The 25,155-nt window shown below is 39.8% G+C and overlaps 1 protein-coding gene across 1 annotated transcript; it reads left to right on the top strand.

Moving 5' to 3' along the window:
* The first annotated feature begins 15 nt into the window (after positions 1-15).
* Positions 16-24,808, top strand: RIOK3 (RIO kinase 3). The gene is made up of 13 exons (XM_029921816.1): positions 16-273; positions 7,710-7,825; positions 8,441-8,586; positions 8,681-8,788; positions 9,012-9,121; positions 10,734-10,877; positions 11,534-11,661; positions 18,445-18,642; positions 20,413-20,572; positions 21,866-21,946; positions 22,033-22,122; positions 23,392-23,499; positions 24,492-24,808. The coding sequence occupies exons 1-13, from the start codon at positions 211-213 to the stop codon at positions 24,597-24,599; spliced, it is 1,560 nt and encodes a 519-aa protein (XP_029777676.1). The 5' UTR covers positions 16-210; the 3' UTR covers positions 24,600-24,808.
* The last annotated feature ends 347 nt before the right edge of the window (positions 24,809-25,155 follow it).

The following is a 25,155-nucleotide window of genomic DNA, read 5'->3' as shown; positions in this document are numbered from 1 at the left end:
GGGTGGGCGGCCTATCAGAAGCCACGGTCCCAGCGGAGAGGGCGGAAGAGAAGAGATCTAGTTCCGGACGCGGACGCGCAGCCATCTGTCACTTCGGGTCCGGCACCCGCAGCCCGTCGCCCCAGCCCCGCCGCCTGTCTCCTCGGCGGAGGCTGCTTCCTGGTCCGGCCACCTGTCTTCCCTGTTCTCGTCGCTGGCTTATTTAATAACATGGATCTGGTCGGAGTGGCATCGCCTGAGCCTGGATCCGCAGCGGCCTGGGAACCCAGTAAAGTGAGTGAGTGGCGGTCGCGGCTGACTCATTGGCCGTCCCGGAATGCCCGGAGAGGGTGACAGGCACCGAGGCGGCTCCGCAGGCGATTGAGGGAAGTTCTGAGCCGGACCCCGGCGAGCTCGGATGATGAGGGCGGGGGACGGCGCTGCCAGGGTGGCATGGGGGAGCTTAGCGGGGCGGCCGGGGCTGCCAGTGGCCACTCTTGTTGGTTTGGGCTCTCTCTAGTTCTGCACCTTGATTTGTGAACCTCGGTAGCAAATATTTGGGCAGGGCTGGCTTAGAGACTCTGACGTTTGAGGGAAAACAAGTACTATCTTGTTTGTCATGGGCCAAGTGAGTCAGCCCAGTAATACACCGAAAGCCCGGCCCAAAGTCCATGTAGGCAGCTGTTGACAAATGCGCTTGTCCCTCTTAGTTTCTTGTTTTTGAAGTAGTAAATGGTAAATCCGGACGCACCTTTTTCCCTCAAACTACTACTCGTGTGCACTGCATACTGTAAAAACGGTTATGAATTCTCATGATCTGCCTGGGCTTTAACGTTTAAGCTTTTTCCTGTAGTGGCCAACTATTACGCTTATTTCACGTTTGATTTCTGGTTTTCGGTCTGCTCCTCTGCATGATAGTTTCATCAGAAGGAGGAAAAGACTCTTCTGCCGCTTTGTTGAGGATTTGCTTGAAATCAAGAGTGCTTCAGTTGGGATGTTGTGTTTCTCAAATTAATGTGAAGGAATACAACTTTTATAGCTTCTTAATGGTTTTTCACATGCTGTCACAGAATATTTGTTCTGTGGGAAGGGTCATTCGTTTTATTAGATCTTTAGGCTAGGTCCTGACAGAGAAAGGGGATATAATTAGCTATTAAGAAAAGTATGAAAGTTTAATTAAAGTTTTATGTTATGAAAGTTCTACAACTGCAGGGAGAATTAAGAGAATGCATTGGCACATGTGATTACATCTACATGTTACTTCATGTAATTTTTTCTAGTAAGTCCTGTTTATAAGGCCATGATCAACAGACATAAAAATATGAAATCAGTAGCCAAATACTAAGAAATGGATACTTCACATGTTAAATTAATCCAGTTAAGCACCTAATGGCTGATAAAAATGCCAAACAAGACAAACTTTGGTCAGAATACATAATGTCATGACAAATTTCATTTAGAAATAATAAATATTGTTCATTTAGAACAGTCACCTAATGGCTGATAAAAATGCCAAACAAGACAAACTTTGGTCAGAATACATAATGTCATGACAAATTTCATTTAGAAATAATAAATATTGTTCATTTAGAACAATAATAAAATGTTCATTATCAGTCATTTCATTTACGGATACTCATCAGAAATAAAAAGTTTTAGTTTCATCAACAAAAAAGTAATTCTGGGGTTTATTGATGTTCTGCTGGGAAGACAGCATTTTCTCAGGGAAAACAATTAGATACTGCAGGTATTTCTTAATCCTCTCCTGCTTGGAAGACCCAAGTAATTATAGAAGCCTTCATGGAAGAGGTAGAGATTTGAGGAAGGTCTTGAAAAATGGAAAAAATGTCAAAGGCCAGCGATTCCCAAAACTTTTTGGTTACGACAAATTTACACTGTTAAAAATCATTGAGGACCCCAAACAATTTTTGTTGATATTGGTTACATCTAATGATACTTGTCATATCAGAAATTAAAACTGAGATACGAAAAAAAATTTTGAGTGTTACAAAAGTCGGTATATGTTAATACAAATAACATTTTTATATGTAACCTCTTCCTTCATCTTCCAAAACAAACAAAGAAAAATTAGTGGCATAGTTTTGGTTTGTATTTTTGCAAATCTCTTTAATACTTGACTGAATAGGAGACCTTTTTTCGTTTAGTCTGTTGTGTATGTTTTAGTTGAAGCATGTGAAGAATCCGTTCTCACAGACGCGTAGTTATGGCAGGCAGAATCAAAGAGGGCTAATAACACAGTAGATGTACTGAGAACAAACTGAACTAATCTTTAAAAATGCATGTTGAGGGGCACCTGGGTGGCTCAGTCAGTTAAGCATCTGATTTCGGCTCAGGTCACGATCTCTTGGTTTATAAGTTCAAGCCCAGCATCACACGTGTTGCTGACAGCACAGAACCTGCTTTGGACCCTCTGCCTCCTCTCTCCTGCCGGAACCCTGCTTGTGTGCACTCTCTTGCATGCACACTCTCTCGAAAATAAATATACATTAAAAAAAAAATCTTTAAATAAATAAAATAAAAATACACATTTATGTCCTAAACCTACTACCTTAGAAAATGCAAGAATATCAAGTACACATTCCAGGAGCCATCATATCTGATGGAGACTGGAAAACTCTACAGTCTTCTTTAAAAAAAAATTTTTTTTTAACATTTATTCATTCTTGAGAGACAGAGTGTGAGCAGGAGAGGGGCAGAGAGAGAGAGAGAGAGGGAGGGAGAGAGACACAGAATCCAAAGCAGGCTCCAGGTTCTGAGCTGTCGGCACAGAGCCCGATGCAGGGCTCAAACCACGAACCGTGAGATCATGACCTGAGCCGAAGCTGGGTGCTGAACCGACTGAGCCACCTAGGCGCCCCTCTACACTCTTTATTTGAGAGAGAGAGAGAGGGTGAGAGGGGAAGAGGAGCTGAGGGAGAGGGAGAGGGAGAGACACAGAGAGAGAGAGAGAGAGAGAGAGAGAGAGAGAGAGTGAGTCTCAAGCAGCCTCCATGCTCAGCACAGTGCAAGACTCAGGGCTCCCATCTCACGACCGTGGGACAGCGTCCTGAGCAGAAATCAAGAGTTGGACACTCAATCAGCTGAACCACCCAGGCCCCCCTCCATTCTGTGCTCTTGAAAGAATTAGAGTGAAGAATACAAAGGATGTCTTAGAACAAAATAATTTTGATCTCGCAGACACCCTGAAAGCATCTTGGAGACCCCTTCTCCAGGATCCTGGGGTGCCAGTTATAAAATGCCTAACTGTTATTATAGACAAAGAATTTTAACATATTCCAAGAAGGGAGAATTGGCAAACTGTAGGTAGAAGGGAAGAAATGTATAGCTCTGTTGGAAAGAGAGCTGTAAAAAATTAATTCGTGGTGCTCCTGAAAACTGTCAGGTCATCAAAAACAAAGGCTGAGAAACTCCCAGCCAAGGGGGACGTCCCCTAAGGAGACTAGATGTTATATGGTGTGCTGGATTAATAATGATTCTGAAGTAGGAGACGGACCTTACAAAAAAACTAAGGAAGTCTGAATAAAGTATGGACTTAACTAATAATAATAAAGTTTATAAATATTTGTATATTAATTATGGCAAATGTACACAACCAATACAGGGGGAACTGGGTGTGGGATATTTGGGAACTCTGTGTCATCTTTGCTATTTTTCTGTAAACCTGAAAGTACTCTAACATTAAAAATTTAAAAAAAATTAGTGTTATATAGATCCAGATGATGTTTTCCAGAGACCCTTGTCTTGAGAAGTAAAATTACCCGCTTAAATATTTTATCTAGATTCTATCTCTTAGTTGCATGGGCAGAAAAGAGACCTTCCTGTGGGTCATCATTCTCTTGGCTTGCTTCGAGTTGAGGACTGGATTTCTGTTACTATGTGCCCCCTTCATGTTTGCTGCTTTTTATTTACTTGATTCTTCCCCACGTTGTTTGCAGGATGAGCAGCTAGGATGCATCTTTAGGAGCTGGAAGGGAAGGGGGATAATTTCCTTCTAGTCTGCAGCCAGCCTGGAGTTGAAGAATGTGGTAGTTATAAAGAACTCCATGGAGCAGTGGTGGGTTTCCTAGAGGAGAGGGAAACTGATCAGGTTTCAGGGGCCTTTAGCAAAGAGGAGAGAAAGAATCAGGGAGCCGGTTAAGGGCTTGGTAGATGTCATGTTTGGAGCAGAATAACTAACTATAACTAACTAGGAAAGGCTGGGCGGGGTTCCCATCAGATGGTGATGCTTTGGGGAGTTTATGTTGATGAGGGGAATAATGGGAAAGGACATTGGATAGTGAAGGTGCGGAAAGATTATGGAGGGCTTATTTTTTTAAGTTTGACAAAGTTTCTCTATTGACACAGAGTGTTTGATTTATTGAAGAGTTGCAAGATGATGACAGAGGATTCCTCTAAATACACCTTGTGGTGCCCATGCAAAGGAAGAGCCCCCAGTAAATTGTCTGAGGCTTCCTTGAGAAGTTGAACCTCTTGTGCCTGTGAAGGACTGGCCCCTGTCTGGCAGGTGTCCCTCCAGCCCAAAAGTTTTTATGGAGGCCTTTTGACTGCTGGTTTGAGGAATTTGGGCAACCTTTGTGAAGCCTTGTTTACCTGTTCTCATGGAAGTTGCCCTGGTGTGGGTCAGCCCAGCTGAGCTGGTCAGCAGAGGTTCAAGGAAGGGGAGTACAGCTCGAGAGTACAAGGCTCCAAGGAGCAAGGTCAGGAGGAGCAGGCAGTTAGGATATCTTAGTGCTCTGTGGTCTCTGTTTCTTTTTCTGGTTCAGTCTCTCGTGGGTTTAAGTCAGTCTCTGCCTCAAAATAAAGTCACCACCTGTCAATTTTGCCTCTTCTGAGAACTTGTCGGCTAATACTCTATTTAAGATCTTGGTAAAATTAATTTACTGCTGACAAACAGCTAGAAGCACCAGAAATGGCTAGCCAGAGGGGCCGATTTCAAGATGGAGAAAGGGATGTTAGAATAGTAGAGGTGTAGAAAGGCCTCTACTGGGGACAGCCTGGCAGTTCTGTGAAATGTTTCCAGTGTTTCTTCTTGGCACATGTTATTCAGTGAATACCCGAGTGTCTATTTATGTCTGAAGCTCTATGCTGGGCTCTGAGAATGAGAAGACCTTGCCCTTCAAGGGGCTCATGTTGTATTATGGCTTATCCAGTAATACGGTCATTGGTCCTGCACTTATGGTGTGTGCACAGTGGTCTGGGAACACAAAGGCAAGGATCTGGTTTTGTCCCATGAAATTGAGAGAGCCTTATGGAGTTGGTGACTATTGGGGAAAATAGAGAAGGGAGAAAATACACTGAGAGGAGCATGTGTGAAGGCATGGAGGGGTGAAAGTATGCCATAGTTAGCATATAATTATTGTTATTAGAGCATAGGGTAGGTAAGAGTTGAGACTGAAAAGATAAAGTAGGTGAAATAGTGAAGGGCATTTCTCATTGAGGAATTTGGATTTCCTACTGCAGGCAGTACAGAGTGTGCTGCTCACATTCCAATACGGGGCTTAGAGAAGCAGTATAGTAAACTGCCGAGGGCAGCCTCGTAAGTCCTCCTGCCTTGGTTTAAATCTCAGCCCTTCCATCTGCGGTGTTATTTGGAATAAAAAAAACCTTCCTGTGTCTCAGTTTCTAAATCTATAAAATGGGGGTGATACTGTAATTACACAGTTGCTGTGTCTCGAATAATCTATGCAAGTTTTGTATATTAGGCAAGTGATTCAGATACAGTGAATATTCCAGTGTTGTCTGTAATTCTGCTATTAGTTATTGCAAAATGTGGTCAACAGATCTGTGTTAGGGGATACAATCATTTGCCTTTTGGAACCTGGACTTTGAAACTGATCAGACCAGGCATCTAGGTTAGGGGGCAGCATTATGTATTCTAACTGGAGGATTGAGACGGAAGTCATCAGGGGTCATGTGGCAAAGAGCAAGCTGTATTCTCCAGATTACAGAGAACTTCAAGATTCCAGACCTCAAAATCCTCACCAGGAGAGTGCTCAATTGCTGATAAGATCCGAGTGACCGAAAGTCACCCCAGTTGAGGAAGCCTCCCTTGTTCTCTCCACATCTGGCTTCATGTAAGGCTGGAGTAATTCTGCTGGGGGCATGGTACATCTCATTAATCTCGGGTTAAGACTTGATGAAATTTGATTCTCATTCACTTAGGCATAAATATAGTTATCATCTATCATCCCTAAAAGCTTCACCTTAACAACCTGAACCAAAAAAATTCCTGAATCTCAATGCTGTGGAATCTGAACAAGGCCAGCTAGAGGACCTAAACTTGATTTATAAGCGTTGTGGCTAAAACAGATATCATCATATGCTATATTCTAAATGAGACACTCACCAGTAGTTAAGGGATAGGTTTGAACTTTATCCTAAAGGCAGTGGGAAACAGAACAATGAAAGAGCTGTAAGTAAGGAAACTGAACTAATCAAATCTGCATTTTAGAAAAGCCACGTGTCGTGGTAGGGAAAATGTAAACAAGCAGGACTGGAACCAGAAAGATTAGTTAGCACTCTCTTAGAGTAGTCTGGTGATTGGGTGGGTGATACCTTGGAGTAGAATCTCAGAAGGGAGACAGAGAAAACTGGGTCAGTTCAAGAGAGATTTAGACGTGTTATTCAATATTAATGGTTTAATCACTAGACTATCAAATGTGATCATTTGCTGCTGCTAAGTAAAGCTTACCTCCTCAAAAATTAGGAATTGTAAAATAAACGTAGAGTTTGTATGTCAAGAGGGCTGAGGTAATGATGTCACTGAGAAAGGCCAACTTGGTGATTGTTCAACAAGAGTCTCTCACAGGATATTGCTTTGTTGCCATGGTAGTGTTTCAAGACTGTTTCTCAGCTTTTGTAGTTCAGAAATGTAGTTTTTATTGGTTTTCATTGGTTTTTTTTTTGTTTTAGTATATCCCCAGATGTCTTGTGAGGGGCTGACACACACTTTAGACATGTAGAAGACTTACTCCTTAAATTGGAATGAAGTATAACTTCTAAGTGGGCTTTGAATTGTGCTAGTTGATATAGTCTGTTCCTAAAAGAGAAACTACAGGGGTGTCTGGCTGGCTCAGTAGGTAAAGCATGAGATTCTTAGTGTCGGGGTTGTGGGTTTGAGCCCACCTTAGGTGTAGAGAGTACTTAAAAATAAAATCTTAAAAAAAGAGAGGGAATCAAGATTATTTGATGAGCATGGAATTGGAACAAAGATGGTTATATGAACTCCTCCTCAGCTAAAAAGACACACCTACCAAAACAAAACAAAAAAAAGGACATACCTGCCTAACAGGTTAGAAAGTGCTTTTGGCAAATGTAGTCTACATTTATTTTGGTTAGGTTTGAGATGGGAGATCTTTTTACTTCTAAGATTTTTTTGAGAGAGAGAGTGCATGCGTGCCCTCACGCACAGGGGAGGGGCAGGGAAGGAGGGGGAGAGAGAGAATCCCAAGGAGGCTCCATGCTGTCAGCTCAGAACCCAATGTGGGGCTTGATCCCATGAACTGTGAGATCACAACCTGAGCCAAGATCAAGAGTCAGACACTTAATGGACTGAGCCACCCAGGTGTCCCAGGATGATTTCTATAAGTAGGTAATTATTTATTTTGGGTTGATTTTAACTAGTTTAATTCTCAAAAGACAGCCTTATTTTCAAGTTTGGAAGGTACTTTTCACTATTATGAATTAACCCCTTCTTTTTCTTTAAATAGTGTCCGTGGGCTACACCTCAAAACACAATATCTTGCTCCTTGGCTGATGTAATGAGTGAACAGCTGGCTAAAGAATTGCAGTTAAAAGAAGAATCTGCTGCTTTTCCTGAAGTTGTGTAAGTAAAATTTACTAAGAAACTATTTTGTCTAGCAACTTATTGTAAAGGTTTAAGGATTCAATTAGTTATTGTCATGGTTAGTGATTAAGAAATAACATTTTGAAAAGCAATGTAGTAGAAAGAGCACCATTCTGGGAGTTGACTGATGTTTGGGTTTTGGTCCTGATTCTATAATTAGTTGTCAGTACTATCCTGGTCAAATCCCTCTGTTTCTCTGGGTTTTAGTTATTACAATAGTTGAATCACATGATCCCCAAATTAGCAAATACTGAAGTAGGCTACAGTTTTGATCAAATGTTTATAGTTTATCTTTTCATATATATGCTATCTCTTCAGAACACAGAACAAATGAATTTTGAGTCTCAATTTGGATTTAATATAGTTCTCTTTAGCTTTCTCCTGCAGCTCTCTTAACCCTAGTCGGTGCTCTCACAGGTGCCTACCATTAGTCAGAGCGCAGCTGGAGAGAATGTGAATGATTTGGGCAAGTTTTTTCCATTGCTTCTTCAGTACAGTTTATAACAGTGAAAAGGCCCACTCTTCTCTCATAAGTGGTAGCATCTGTTTACACAAGCACATTATATTAGTTTCTCTTGCCTTTTTTTTGAATAGTGTTGCTGAAGGACCATTTATTACTGGAGAAAACACTGACACTTCCAGCGACTTGATGCTGGCTCAGATGCTCCAGATGGAATTTGACAGAGAATTTGATGCACAGCTTAGGCGTGAAGAAAAAAAATTCAATGGAGATAGTAAAGGTACTGTGATCTTATTAAGACAGCTCCAGTGGGTGGCAAGAAATGCTTATAATATGCTTCTAAATACATCTTCAACTATTTTTGCCTTTTTAAGTTTCCATTTCCTTTGAAAATTATCGAAAAGTGCATCCTTATGAAGACAGCGATAGCTCTGAGGATGAGGTTGACTGGCAAGACACTCGTGATGATCCCTACATACCAGGTACCGACGCTTTTATTTTCCGGGGGGCCAGTGGGGAGGGGGTGGCATAGGACAGGGACAGAGGAACACTAAGAGTTCAGTGGATCCTTGTATTTTACATTTATCTTTGAATGTCATTTGGTAACTTACTACTAGATTCAGATATCTTTTCAGACAATATTTGATGCGGCAATTTAGTCTTTGCTATTTTTGCATAAACTTGGCTTGTCTTAATCGCCTTTAGCAAAACCAGTTCCTACTCCCAAAAAGGGTTTTATTGGAAAAGGAAAAGACATCACCACCAAACATGATGAAGTAGTATGTGGGAGAAAGAATACAGCCAGAATGGAAAATGTAAGTTACAGGAAGTATTATCTCTGAATCAAGAGTTTTATTGGTATAAGTTAAAAAAAAATGGGGTTCTAGTCTTATCAACTATGCTTCTGTAAAAATATTTAAAAATTAACTTAAAAAAATAAGTACAATATCTTAAATTTCTAAAAATAGCCTTCATAAGGATGGGTCTAAAGATGTTTTAGATGATAATGTAGCAGTATGAAATCTCAGACACTAATGAGAATGGACCTCAGAATGAAATTCTACAACAGTATTAAGAAAACTGGTTTGATTTGTGCTGATTTTAAATTTAAGAAAAAGTTATTATGGAAGTAGCGTATTTGTTTTTCAGCATAATATTTTCCATAAAATAGCACCCCCCACCCAAGAAACAGAACAATGGCAATTGGGGGATAGGAATGGGAGAGAGAAATACTTTCTACTATACTCTTTTATACATTTTGAATTTTTTAATTTTATGCCTGAACTGCCTCTGCAAAATCAGACATAAAATGTAACTAAGAAATAGAAAAAGAAGAAAAATTAGCATACTTTCTTTTTTATAAATATTGTGGTATTTCTATTAAGAAAGCATTTAGACTTTAGAATACAAATACTTGTTAAGTAAACTTTTTATTTATTTATTTATTTATTTAAATTAAAAAAAATTTTTAAGTAATCTCTACACCCAAAGTGGGGCTCAAATTCATAACCCCAGGATCAAGAGTAACACGCTTCAACTGACTGAGCCAGCTAGGCACCCTGTAAACTTATTAAATTCTAGAAATAGGCCAGACTTGACTCCAGAACACCCTTCTTCAGTAGAACTTTATTTGATAATAGAAATGTTCTGTATCTGTGGTAACTAATAGTAACCACATTTGACGGTTGAGCACTTGAAATTTGGGTGATGCAGCTGAAGAGCTGAATTTTTAATTTAATTTTAATACATTTAACTTTAAATTTCTTTTTTTTTAACGTTTATGTATTTTTGAGATAGACGCAGAGTGTGAGCGGGGTAGAGGCAGAGAGAGAGAGGGAGACACAGAATCTGAAGCAGGCTCCAGGCTCTGAGCTGTCAACACAGAGCCTGATGTGGGCTTGAACCCACAAACTGTGAGATGATGACCCGAGCTGAAGTCGGCCGCTTAACCAACTGAGCCACTCAGGCATCCCTAACTTTAAATTTCTACAGTGGTTAGTGGCTACCATCTTGGACAGTGCAGCTCTAGAACATAATTGTCATCATGTGGGCGGAGCTTGCTATATACTAACCTACTTTTCAAAAATAATTAAAAGATTGTATTTCTTTGGTAAGATTTGGTGTAGGCTTCAAAATATAATGTGTCTTTTGTCTAATGTAAAAGCAAGGTGCAGAGCATATGCTAAAATGTTTTTAGATGAGGTTCAGTATTCTCTGTGCTTTTCTTCAATAGCTTTGCTCTTCTTTCTGTGGCGGTTTTTAATGAGCCACTTCATTTATTTATTTTTTTTTTTCCTGTAATACCTATGGCTCTGCTTTTGTAGCCTAATCACACATTGAGTAAGAAACCTGTTCCAAGTAAAGACTGACCTTCTTGTTTTTTTTTTATTACCACCCCCTTTTACTAATTTTACTTCTTTTTGGCAGTTTGCACCAGGGTTTCAGGTAGGCGATGGAATTGGAATGGATTTAAAACTATCAAACCATGTTTTCAATGCTTTAAAACAACATGCCTACTCAGAAGAACGTCGGAGTGCCCGCCTCCATGAGAAAAAGGAGCATTCTACTGCAGTGAGTTTTCTTACATTTTTTTTCTTTGATTGGAAGTTCATATTAGAAAACCTCATATTTGGGGAAGAAACAAAACATGTTTGATTTTTTCCATGCGATTGACTTTTCAAATCAGAGTTATAAATAAAACCCAAGTAGCTTTGCTGTTTGACTTTTCAGATTTGATGTAGCAGTTACTAATCACTTACTCAAAAGTAATATTTTAGTGGTCACAATTAATTTGAATATGAATGTTTTAAGATTTTAAAATATTGGTTTCTGTTACACTAAGACATTTATAATAACTTAATCTCTGATGGTTTATCATAGTGATGATAGTGTCTAATATCTTAGGAATAAAGTGATTTTTAAAACTTGAGAAAAACAGCAGTAACTACAAGCACAGCTATTTAAACTTTAAAGATAAAACATTATTATGACTAAGCTAGTATCTGATATTTAGTAGTTCTTGTAGATATTCACTTTGAGGGGCATTGAGTTGTAGTTACAGAAATGAATTGTATTTTGACATACTCTTTTAGGTGCCTGTTATATATACATCTAGATAAATTCTAAAGGTAAAAAGTATATGTTTTGAATGTTAGATACTAGAAATGGCTCAGAAGATACTTTGTTATTACCAGTCATTTTCATTTATAGTGCTTTATCTTTTGCAGGAAAAAGCAGTTGATCCTAAGACCCGTTTACTTATGTATAAAATGGTCAACTCTGGAATGTTGGAGACAATCACTGGCTGTATTAGTACAGGAAAGGAATCTGTTGTCTTTCATGCATATGGCGGGAGGTAAATGAGCAAAATGCAGTATCTCGCGTAGATAAAATCTTAGCCCTTTCTCCCCAATATTTATGGATTTATACAAAATCAGTGCTACATGGCAAGCAAGGTAATGTAGAAAGTCTCTAGACAATATAAGGAGTGTACAAGGAAAAACACAATCATCCTAATCCCACCATCCAGGATTTACCATTAATCAGTTTGTGTAGACTTCTTCAGTCTTTCTTCTATGTATATATTTTTTTCTACATTATTGTTATCATATTATACCATACAGGCTGCTGTAAGTGACAGAGCAAAGTTTGAACTTGGGTCTTTCTTCTACAGGGCCCTTTAGTACCAAATTGAGTGGGATATGCTTAGATCAGTTACTGATTCTTGTTTTTGTAACTCTGATCCTTTAAGAAAAACCAACTTTATTTTTATTTTATTTTTTTTTTTGAGAGACAGAGAGAGACAGCACAAGCAGGGGAGGGTCAGAGAGAGAGGGAGACACAGAAACAGGCTCCAGGCTCTGAGCTAGCTGTCAACACAGAGCCTGACGTGGGGCTTGAACCCACGAACTGTGAGATCATGACCTGAGCTGAAGCCGGACGCCCAGCCAACTGAGTCACCCAGGTGCCCCAAGAAATACCAACTTTAAATGCACGCACAGGGGCATCTGGATGGCTCAGTTGGTTAAGCGACCGACTTTGGGTCAGGTCATGATCTCGCGGGTTTGAGCCCTGTATCGGGCTCTGTGCTGACAGTTCAGAGCTTGGAGCCTGCTTCAGATTCTGTTTCCCTCTTTCTCTGCCCCTCCCCACTTGTGCTCTGTCTCTCAGAAATAAAAACACATTAAAAAAGTTTTTTTTTAAATGCTTGCATCATGTAAGGAAAATGTGAAGATCTTCCACTATTTAGATCTTACTCACTCTGCTTTTGTTACAAGGGCTTAGATGAGTCTAGAATAACATGAGGAAGACACTTTTTAAAGTGGAGCCTGTTTAGAGAATAGGCTTAAGCCAGAAATGTGAAATCATCTGGTCACTTACCATTGAAGTCAACCAGCATGGCTTACTACACCTCAGCTATTCCTTTACCTTAATAATATTTACAAACAAAAACCTTAAGATAGATTACAGAATTCTAACTCTTTTAGGTTCAGAGTGTATTTACTGTATACTTAAGGGGATTCAAACGATTATTGGTCAAGTGCTTGCCTTTGCTTTTCTTAAGTATTTAACTAATCCTCCTTTCCAGATGAGACATACATGTGTAATCACATATTAAATTAAAATGTTAAGTTTAAAATTGAAAATGATTAAAATGAATATTAGGATAAAATAGCTCAATATTTTTCAAGTTATGAGATCTGGAGCAAATTACTAAACCTCCTTTAAAAACTAATTCTTACTGGAGCACCTGGATGGCTCCAGTAAGTCAGTTAAGCGTCCAACTCTGGATTTCAGCATGGGCCATGATCTCATGGTTTGTGGGTTTGAACCCTGCATTCGGCTCCACTTTGCAGTATGGAGCCTACTTGGGATTCTCTCTTTCTCTCTCTCTCTGTCTCTCTTTCTGTCCCTACCAGCTCTCTCTCAAAGTAAGTACATAAAAACTTAAAAAAACAAAACAAAACCTGACCCTTATCTCATAGGATTTTTGTGGTGATAAGAGATCATAAATTCGATAATGCCTGGTATATATTAATATTCATAAATATTTCTTTCTTTCTTTAAGCTTTGTTACCCTTTTCCCAAATTTTACCTAAGGGTTCCCTAAGACCAGACAGATATAACTTAATGACACAAATTAAAATGAGAGATTACTCATGGTAGAAATTAAAACTACAGAAAGTATTAAAATGAAAAGTAGCCTCCATCTTACCAATTGTCTTCACATAGGTCTTTTATTCAAAGATAACCACTGTGTTTTAACAGTTTTTAGTTTAGTCTTCCAGGAATTTTTATGCATATATCCCTTAATTTGTTTATACAAAATAGATTATTTTGTCTGGTCATGATCTTAGTTTTTCAGTTACTATACCTTAGATCTTTCTAAGCTTGTACCAGCCCATTTTATAGTGTGTACTATTCCATTATGTTAATGGGCTTATTGCATAGCCAAGAAGAGAACATTATAGCAATACTGTTATGGTTGATAAAAGAGAATTATGTAATAAAGCACACAGATAGGAATATCTTTGTACATCTACCTTGGTGTGCTTTTGCAAATATATATATTTTTTAAGTTTATTTATTTATTTATTTTGAGAGAGCATGAGTTGGGGAGGAACAGAGAGAGAGGGAGAGAGAGAATTCAAAGCAGGCTCCATGCCGTCAGTGCAGAGCCTGATGCAGGACTCGATCTCATGAACCGTGAGATTGTGTCCTGAGCCAAAATCAAGAGTTGGATGCTTAAAGAACTGAGCCATCCAGGCACCCCTCTTAAGCTGAATTCTAGCTTTGAAATTGCTTGGGCAAATACTGTGTGCATTTTTTTTCCTTTTTGTTGGATAGTGGAATGCCTCATTGAATGGAGAGTACCAGCTGGCTATTGTAGCAAGCAGCATATCTTGCTTTACTAAAAATAAAAAAAAAAATTTTTTTTCTTGTATGTCACACCAAAGGCCAGAAATCTTGAATTTGAGTTTATCTTTTAATTTTACTGGTAGGACAAATGCGATTTTTCCTATGAGCTAGTCAAATCTATTGGTGGTTGTACATTCTATAAATGTCAGTAAGATATTGACGGATTGCCCTGGTAGAAAGTTAATTAATTTATGCAGCAGTATGAACCTGTTCCCCTCATCCTCATTAAAGTTTAGTAATATCAAACTTAATTTTTTGTCAGTGTAAAATATGAAAAGTACCATTTTGATATTTTGGTGTGCATTTATTTATAATTAAAGGTGTACATTTTTTTCAAGTACTTTTATGTCCATTTATATTCCTTTTTCTTGTTAACTGCCCTGTTTATTCCTTTGTCCATTTTCCATTATACCTAATGATAATGAATGATATCTCTTTCTTTCTGGCAGAATTGGTATTGTAATCTGTACTTGGGCATTTGTAAGTTAGCAAAACTAGAGAGCATTTGGTTTTCTACAACTGAGAGTTAATGACTTTTAAAAAAATATTTATTTATTTTTGAGAGAGACCAAAAGAGAGAGCAGGATTGGCAGAAAGAGAGGGAGAGAGAATCCCAAGCAGGCTTCACGCTGTCAGCACAGTGCCTGATGTGGGGCTCTGTCTCACTTAATCTTGAGATCATGACCTGAGCTGTAAGCAAGAGTTAGATGCTCAACTGACTGAGCCACCCAGGTTCCCTGAGTGTAAATGCTTTTAAAGTTTTTAGTTTTCTGTGCTATGTAACAAATTACCACAGACTAGCAGCTTAAAACAACACTCATTTATTAACGCCTAGTTTCTGTTGATTGGAAGTTCCAGTGAGCGAGGCTCAGCCGGGCTCTCCGCTCAGGTTCTCTCGGGGCTGCTCTGGGCGGCATCTGGGGCTGCAGTCCCTTCTGGAGCTCGGGTCCTCTTCCCTCGGCACAGTTCAGCTTATTGCTGCTGTAGCCCTGAGGTCTCTAGTGCTGACTGTCAGATGGGGGCTGCTCTCAACTTCTGGAGGTCCCTGCAGGTCCTGGTCATGCCTCCCTTTCATGCAGCACAAGGGAGACTTCATCTGGGATAGGGATAGTGAACAGAACAGGATCCTTGCCATTTTCATTCAAGAACGAGGTCATGATGAAATTAGATCTCAACCTAAATTTTAAATATTAGGCAAAAAAACCCACAAAACCCAACAACAACCTGGTGTTGAGTTAAAGAAGCTAATTGCTTAATATTTACAGTATACCATCTATTAAACTTTTAAAAGTTAGAAAATAATACATATGGATTTTTAAACATAGATGGTTGTGTAGGTGAGTATATGTCTTTTAGAAAGAGTAGGAAGATATTATTCATGATGGTGATTGCCTCTGGAGAGGTGGAATAAGGAATAAAACTACCTGGGTGGTAAACAAGGGAACATTGGCTTTACCTGTGATATTTAATTATTTTAAAAGAATAAAAGGGCTGAAAAGGGAGGCTTGAAGTTTAGGCAATGAGGAGATTGACAATGAGAATAGAATGTGTACATTTAGAGGTAACAGGGTATAAAACTATGTAAGCAAATTAGAAATTGGTAAGGAGGACCTTAAAAGCTAGACAGAGTGATGTGTAATTTACTAAGAGACAAGGAAGTTTATGAATCTTGTAAGTTAGAATCTATCTTAGATACCTTCTGAATAAGGAATCTCAATGGTATTTTTGATAGGGTCTCATCTAGCTTATAGTTAACCTGTTGCAGTGACAGGGAGCTTATCTCAAAAACCAGAGATGTCTTACCATATTTAAATTACTGGGAATTTCTTTCTGGTATAGAATCTCTAATTTGTCTTCTAAAAACTGAATTATCTATTCCCAAATATTTGTGCAGCTAGCATGTGCTAGATACTCCTCCAGGTAGTAGGGATATAGCCATGAGTGGTATAAGGAAGATCTGTGAGCTAATAGAATGTACTTCCTCCCCACCCACGCCCCCTACCAAGACAGTCACACATCAACAAAAACATCAGCTGTGTGTTACGGTAGTTAAAATATGGTGATGTCATAGCAACCGGTTGACTGCTTTTTATTAGTCGGACAGGAAGACTTCTCTGATAAAGTGACATTTAAACTAAGATTTGAGGGGCACCTGGGTGGCTCAGTTGGTTAAGTATCTGACTTTGGCCCAGGTCACCATCTCACTGTTCGTGAGGTCGAGCTCCGCATCAGGCTGTGTGCTGACAGCTCAGAGCCTGGAGCCTGCTATGGATTCTGTGTCTCCCTCTCTCTCTGCCTCTCTCCACCTTGCTCTGACTCTCTCTTTCTCAAAAACAAATGTTAAAAAAAATTTTTAAACCAAGATTTGAATGACATCTAGGATACAGTCTAAAGATCAGGTGGAAGAACATTCTGAACTCGAGAACAGCTAGTGCTAATGGCTTAAGACAGGCACAAACTTGCCATCTCTGAGGGCCTGTCAGAAAGCGAGCATTCGGGGAACACGGTTGTGAAGGGGAGAGAGGAAGCTGGAGAAGTAAGGAGGGTCAGGTAGGACCCTCTCAGCCAGGGTAAGGAGCCTGCTCTTTAAGTACAGCGGGATCCAAAGCTGTGATTTGATTTTTGTTTTAAAAGATTACTCAGTCTGCAGTGTGGAAAATGAATTCTTGGAGGGGAAGAGAAGAAGCAGTAAGGTCCATCAAAAAGTTATTGTAGTTTAAATGAGAGGGCACAGTGGGTTTGGACTGAGGAGGTGTAGTGGAAATGAAGAACAGGAAGCTATAGGGATGTGCTTTGAAGGTAAGAGTCAGCAATGTGTGCTGTTGGATTGGACGGCTGTGAGATGGTGCGTTCTCGGCCCGAGCAGCTGGCTGGTGCCATTTACTAGATGAGAGTGTGAAGAAAGGCAAATTTAGGGTGCAGTTAACAAGAATTTAGTTTTGAACATGTTAAGTTTGAGATGTCTGCTAGACATCCGAGTGATTCAAATAGGGAACAGGTAAATGGGTCTGAAGTTCTGGAGAGAGTCAGGATGGGGGTAGAAATGTAGGAGTTACCTGTAGATAGACGATATTCAAAGCCATGGGGCTAAATGAAATTTCCCAGGTAGAGAAGACAGTTAGAGAAACAGTCAAAGAACCCTGACCTTCTGAGGCTAACCAGCAGAAGAGGAGTCAGCTGGGAAAATATGGTACAGAAGGAAGAGGTCGGGAGTTTGAGTTAGATTTTATCCTCTGGAAATATAGTTCCCTTCTTTTCCAGATTAACATCTTTTCACATATTTAAAGGTAAATATTGTCTCTCTCTCTGTCCTCCTTTCTGTCCACACTGCCACTACCATGTTCCGAGTCATTTCAATGGCATACTATGGAGGGACATTATATTAGCTTCCTAAGTAGGTTCCAAACCTCTGGACTCTTCTGCCTCCTTCCATCCTGACATTATCGTTGACTTGATCTTCATGAAGTGTTTCTAGTCCTTGGGAATTCCTGCCACCTGTGGTAATACGTCCAGGCTTCTCACCCAGGCAGGCAGGGCTCTGCACACATCTGCCTCCATCTTATCCCTTAGCTCTGACTTCTTTCATTTCCTCTTTCCAGCCAAGTCTTAACTATAGGGTTCGTTACTCCTCAGACACGTCCTTAGTTTCCAACTCCGCTGTGTTAATACTGTGACAGTACTTGTTCATATCCTACCCATCCGTCTGCTTCTGTTTCAGTTGCCACCTATGTCCTGCAGCCTTACCTGGCTTTCCCAGTCCAAAGGGACTTGTCCTGTTCATGTACTTCCATGCTCCTAGGGCAAGGACCCCTTTACTTACCTTTTTATCTGCTAGAAGTGAAAGGGACATTTAAAAAAGCTGTTCTGTTTTGTTGCTTTTATTGAGTTTTGCCCATAAACCATCCCAGGTAGATTGTAGCCTATTTTAAAATACGTATGTCTTAGTTGTTCCTTATGTTTGATTCCATTGTCTTTAGGTAAAGATTATTTTATTATGGGTTATTGAAAACTGGTTGGCAATTTATTTGAATGTTTTATTTAAAAATCCAAATCCTAAGGTTTTATTAATACCCAAAACTTGAAAGCTTAAAAAAAGACCAAGGCTTGACATTCTTAGATGAGGTAGACCTACGTTTATATCATAGAATTTTTATTTTGAAATTGTTTTACTTCTGAGCTGGCAACTTATACTGACTTATTTCTTTTTTCTTCCACTTAGCATGGAGGATGAAAAGGAAGATAGTAAAGTTATACCTACAGAATGTGCCATCAAGGTATTTAAAACAACCCTTAATGAGTTTAAGAATCGTGACAAATATATTAAAGATGATTTCAGGTTTAAAGATCGCTTCAGTAAACTAAATCCACGTAAGATCATCCGCATGTGGGCAGAAAAAGAAATGCACAATCTCACAAGGTAAAGAAAATTCATTGTGCTAGAAGTTATCTAGGGTAATTACCTTTCTGTATTATGCTTACCAGCCAGGCAAAAAAAAAATGCTTTCTTTGAAATTTATTTATAGAAATTATGGAAGGCCCTGAAATTGTAGGTTTTTTTTTTAATGTTTATTAATTTTTGAGAGAGAGAGAGAGAGAGAGAGAGAGCGCAAGTGGGGGAGGGGCAGAGAGAGAGGGAGACAATTCATTAAAAAAATTTTTTTTAATGCTTATTTATTTTTGAGACAGAGAGAGACAGAATGGGAGCAGGGAAGGGTCAGGGAGTGAGGGAGACACAGAATCCGACAGGCTCCAGGCTCTGAACTGTCAGCACAGAGCCCAATGTAGGGCTCAGACTCTCACGAACCCTGACGTTATGACCTGAGCTGAAGTTGGACGCTCAACCAACTGAGCCAAACAGGTGCCCCAAAATTCTAGTGTTTAATGAGGCTTTCTGTAAGAAAATATCACCTTGCACATAACCTGAATTCATACTTTTTTTTTAAGTTTATTTATTTTGAGAGAGGGAGAGAGCATGAGCAGAGGTGGAGCAGAAAGAGAGAGGAAGAGAAAGAATCCCAAGCAGGCTCTATACTGTCAGCTCAGAGGCCGATATGGGGCTTAAACTCAGGAGCCATGAGATCATGACCTGAGCTGAAACCAAGAATCAGATGCTTAACCAACTGAGCCATCCAGACATGCTCTGAATTCATACTTTTGGGATGAATAAGCTGTTTTCTTTTTTCTTTCCTCAGTAAAGTTTGAGAGAAACAAGTCATTTTCTGCCTAGACATTTGATTTTATGTCTACATGCTGTCTTTTTCAGCTTCCAATTAGGTTTATTGTAAATAATAATTGTCTCAGAAAATGTTTATTACATCTAATGTTTATTAATTTGGTGGAGGCAGAGTCTGACCAAATTGCATTTTGCTTTAATTTTTAAGACTTGTTCCACGGTTCTCTGAGCAATTAAAGAGTTAGTTTTATCAACCAAATAACATAATAATATTTCTCATGAATAAAACTTTTCATATCTTAATCTATTAAAAGCTTGATTTTAGTTTTTTCTAAAGATCTTTGCTTTCAAATGTAATTATCCATATTTATTGGTGGCAGAATTCTTCTACTTAGTAGAACTTCTAAATAGAGTAATTTTTTCAGAGGTCTTGCTGCCCTCCAATCTCTTTTCTATACTTCTGACATCTTATCCCTGCCATTCTTAAAATTCTTTAATAGCTCCTATAGTCTTGAGTGTAAAGTTCAAAGGCCTTTTCCGATGTGAGGCTCCCCCCGCTGTAACCTCAACCCACGCTGCCCTTCTTCTGATTCAATCCAACTATGTTGATGGATACACATTCCCCAAATGGACTGTGCTCTTGAATGCCTCCATGCATTTCCACAGCTCCTTCCCACCCTAGACCAGCATGCCCCCCACACTGTCTTAATCTGGCTAATTCCTGTTCACCTCTTTCTTCTACTAAGCATCCTCGATGCCATGTGCTCCTGTAGCTCCTGCCCACCCCTCTGCCAGTGCATGTGCCACATGGCATTGTCTCCTTACCTCTCTGTGCCTTCTAGCAGTGCATGGGCTTTGTAAGGGTGGAAGCTGTGTTTTACTGTCTCTGCATCCCCTACTCCCCGGGTAGAACATGGTACCAGCTCATCGCAGGCCCTTGTTAGATATTTGTTGAATCAGTGAGATATTCTCTCCATCTAATTTTTACGTCCTTAATTATGTCTTTCTGTATAGAATGCAGACAGCCGGAATTCCTTGTCCAACAGTTGTGCTACTCAAGAAACACATTTTAGTTATGTCTTTTATTGGCCATGATCAAGTTCCAGCCCCTAAATTAAAAGAAGTAAAGCTCAGTAGTGAAGAAATGAAAGAAGCCTACTACCAAACTCTTCATGTAAGTTGTGCTTTTCACAGCATTCACACACCACCTTTTAAAAATATTTTGCTTAAGTTTTAAAAACTTTCCTGAAAGGGTCCTATTTTAAGGTGATGTAACAAGGACAAACTGAAGTTGTAAAGGAACATCAACATTGGAGACCTGTCTTTCTATCAGTATGCTGCTGTCCTGAGTCACTTTAGAACAGTCGTAGACCCAGGGGTCCATGAGGCCTCACTGGCTAGCATGAGTGACCTGGAAGCTCCCATTCACAAAACCACAGGTTAAATAGAAGCGGACATTTGCACACTGGGCAGATGCCTCATTAGTTTGTATGCCTTGTTGAATGTCAAAGCCCGGAGAGCTGAGAAAATGCCTGTTGTTGGGAAGTGGGCGGGCGCAGACCCCGCCTCAGGCTGAGAGTGCTGGGGCAGAGCAAGCCGAGCGAGGCTGGAGCGAAGGGTGTCTTGAGAGTGCGCAGCTCTTAGGGTTGGAAGGCACGCGTCGGGAACCTTGAAGCCATTTATACTTCAGGACAGCAACTGCATTCCATCTGCCTTCCAGCTTAGGAAAATGTTACTGATAGTGTTGTCATTCCTTTGAACAGTAGAGAAGCTTCTATGCTTTTTATGTGGTCTCTGCATAAAGCATTCACATCCTGCAGTAGCTGATGTAAATGTGAAAATGTTATCCAAATAATTTTTCAAGACAGAGCTAGGGAGATGATCCAATTTTCTCTGCTTCCAGTAGGAAAATATTGAAAGGAAAGTCAAGTTCATTTTTTGGCTTCTTTGGGCTGGGGAAGAAATGAAGGAATGATATATATTTCCTATTTGATTCTAGTAAGGCTGAGAAATAAAACAATGTTGATTTCTACAATCAAAAATCAGTAATGAATATGTAATGCCACTTACTTTGTAAGAATATCTCTTCCCCACTGTGTCTGGCAGGAAGTACTTTTTACGTTGTATAAAATGGTGAAAAAAAATTTCACCCACTTTTATAAAGGGAAGTGCCTTTTAGATCTTCTATTCTGTGACCATAACATGGCTGCTTTCGTAGCCTGTGGGAATCCTGGTCTGCCCCGCTTGATCTCCTGATCTTGTTGCTGTAACATAGACAAGGAAATAGAGTGTCCTGCTCATCCCCTCCATTGTCTCAGTGTTCCCCCACCCAGTCTTAGACTGTACAAAGTAAAGAGGAAATAGTTTTGCTTTTTCTGGAAAGTATTGGTTAGCCTAGATATTTTAGTTGCATAGGTACCTTAGAATTATTGCTCATATCCTAAATGTCTGCCTTGCCTCCTCACAGTTGATGCAGCAGCTGTATAATGAATGTACCCTTGTACATGCCGACCTCAGTGAGTATAACATGCTGTGGCATGCTGGGAAGGTGAGCACATGTCGTTGCTGTCCACACTAAATATCTTGATGTAAATCACTGAATGTGTCCTGAGTATATGCTCTACATTTAAATAGGTCTGGTTGATTGATGTCAGTCAGTCGGTAGAACCAACTCATCCTCATGGCCTGGAGTTCTTGTTCCGTGACTGTAGGAATGTCTCACAGGTAAGCATGCAAACTAGGTTATCTGCTTTATAGGGTATAACAGTTTCGGATCTTTTTCTCCTAAGATAAGTCAAATGGTCATATTCTTAGAAATTGAAGGAAGGGTTTGGTTAACAGCTTCTTTCAGGATAAAGCTACAAAGATCAGTTTGTCAGATTTCATTTTCAACAACAATTTGATTGCATGTCTCACGTTTGGGCTATTGAATTAAAGTTGCAAGGGAGTAAATTTTTATTTTGACTGCAGACCTTTAATACATGCACAGTGCTTTAAGTGAAGCTGGAATTAGTAAGCCCACCTGCTGACTGCCACCGTTATTACATTGTAAGGAGAATGGTCTTAGTGACACTGTCTGATCACTGTTTCTATGAGGTAAAGAGATTGGTGGAGGTAAAGCTCAGTATTCACATAGTGGGTCACATTTATTTGCTATTTCTAAAGGAAATTAATTGTTAGCCACAGATTCAGATGAGAATGATCTTTCTAAATGATAGAATAACTTCATATTGGAAATAATCTAAACCTACTTAGAGATTTTAATTCACAGGATTTAGTGAATATTTTGAATCTACACATTCAAAGCAGTGCCACCCAATTTTATACATGCTACTTATTTATAGCTGTGGAAGGTACATTGTGACAAACTAAACCCAGAAGGCAGCATGCCTGTGTTCGAGAGGACAAAAAGCAAGTAGAACCTGAGCAGCAGAGTTTAACTCGAAATGGGAAAATCTGTGGTTTGAAAACCATGGAAGTGGGGGGCCCCTGGGTGGCTCAGTTGGTTAAGTGTCTGACTCTTGATTTCAGCTCAGGTCATGATATCGCAGTTTGTGAGTTTGAGCCCCATGTTGGGCTCTGTGCTGACAGCAAGGAGCCTGCTTCTGATTCTCTCCCACTCTCTGTGCCCTTACCCTGCTTGTGTGCCTTCCCCACCCCCCCAAGTAAATTTTTAAAAAATTATGGAAGGGGTGCTTGGGTGGCTCAGTCAGTAAAGCATGCAACTTTGGCTCAGGTCATGATCTCACCGTTTGTAAATTCGAGCCCTGCATCGGGCTCTGTGCTGACAGCTCAAAGCCTGGAGCCTGCTTCAGATTCCGTGTCTTCCTCTCCTTGCTCACTCTCATTCTCGCTCTCTCAAAAATAAACATTAAAAAAATTTTAATTATGGGAGGAATTCCTTGGTATCTTACAAGTAGACTCTTCCTTGTTTTATTGTTTCCAAGAGACCCTTGCTATAACATCTCCTACTGATTTATATTTCTTTACTAGTTTTTCCAGAAAGGAGGAGTAAAGGAAGCCCTTGGTGAACGAGAACTCTTTAATGCTGTTTCGGGCTTAAACATCTCAGCAGATAATGAAGCTGATTTCTTAGCTGAGGTAAATGGTGTGCAGCTATGATTCATTCAGCTTGCTAATAAGGGTCAGGATGGAGTAGGTAGCCGAAGCCCAGAGCTCATTTTATTCTTCTATCCCCTCAAAAGCAAAATTAGAGATATTCTTTCCTTGAGATGTTTTTGATCCTTTCCGGGCTTAAACCCTAGGAGAGACTTACATCAAAACACTTCTTCAGGGAGCTCACAGTTTGGTTAAGTGGGACAAATAACACCATTTCCAGTATACTCCTGTTGCCTCTGTTGACGAGTGAGGAGTTGGGCTGGTGGACACTGGGTGATCCAGAAAATAGTAACACATCGTCGCTGCCCTTAACTGAATATAGAAAGTTAGCAGTGCTCATGCTTAGAAATACCCAGTAATTACTATAGAGCCACAAAAACAAAACAAAAGAAAAAAGCCCAAAAAACTTCCCTTCAGAGAAGTTATCTTAATATTAAACAAAAATTAAAAAGTGAAATAGCTAATTATTCCCAGCAGTATACCAAAGCAGAGAATGATTCTGGAGTCTGTTGCAGAGCTCCTCAGTCTGATTTGAATTTGGCCGAGCCGTGCTGGAACTTACGGGCAGAGGAAAAGGAACAGGCAGATGGTATGGCTGACCTCTGACCTCTCGCACAGTACGGCTGCCCAGTCAGTGGGCATACTACTGTTGTTGAACCAACGTTAGGATTTCCTTTTTCTTGTTTCCTGAGAGCTTTATAGAGTACATAGTAAGACCTATGATCCTAATTACTAGCTTGATAAAGACACTAAATATTAATCCAAGTGATACAAGCAAGTAAAAAACATACGTGTACGTGTCACGCTGTAATACATGTCTGTGACATGCTGTACTATGTGTCACACACTGTCCAATTCAAGGCCAGCATCATTAGGAAAGACCTAGTAAGAGAGTAAAAATGCTGGTTCAATCTGAGGTATGGTTTCTGTGAAGTGAGATTTTGATAAATGGATTCAATGTATTAATTTTGTAGATAGAAGCTTTGGAGAAAATGAATGAAGATCACGTTCAGAAGAATGGAAGGAAAGCTGCTTCGTTTCTGAAAGATGACGGCGGTCCGCCAGTCCTGTATGACGAATAGCACCAACCCCACTGCTTTTCAGTGTTAACACAGTGGCGATTGTCAGCTGCCAGTGGCAAATGAAGTGATGGGTGACTTGAAATACCAAAACCTGAGGAGTGTACAATGGTGCTTCTGTGCTTTTTCCCCTTGTAACTCAGATGCCAGATGTGTGGAGTTTGTAGCTCAGTGTTGGGAGAATAAAATGTCACTACCTCTCGTCTCATGAACAGGATAGTATGATTCTTTAACAGCTGCAGGTCATCCAGCTGAAATCAACCTGATTTTACAGGAATCGTGGTATAAAATGTTTTGATGAGAATTTTTAAAACTTAGGTAATATTTCCAAACACGGGAGGAAAGGACAGGTGTGTTTCCAAGGGAGACTTTTATTACAACGTACTTCACCTCCCTGATTTGTCTTCTTTCTTCACGTATTCTGTTGGCCTAAAACTAGCCCTTCTCGATTCTTTTTCCCCGATTGTGATTGTGATTCTAAAGTAAAATTTCCTCTCTTGAGTAGGTGATAGAAATGGAAATTTGGTTGTAAAATGACTGACAGAAATAGAAGTTTATT

Source organism: Suricata suricatta, chromosome 14 (genome assembly GCF_006229205.1).
Source record: "Suricata suricatta isolate VVHF042 chromosome 14, meerkat_22Aug2017_6uvM2_HiC, whole genome shotgun sequence".
Classification (NCBI taxonomy): Eukaryota; Metazoa; Chordata; class Mammalia; order Carnivora; family Herpestidae; genus Suricata; species Suricata suricatta.
This window is presented reverse-complemented; position numbering and strand designations above follow the sequence as displayed.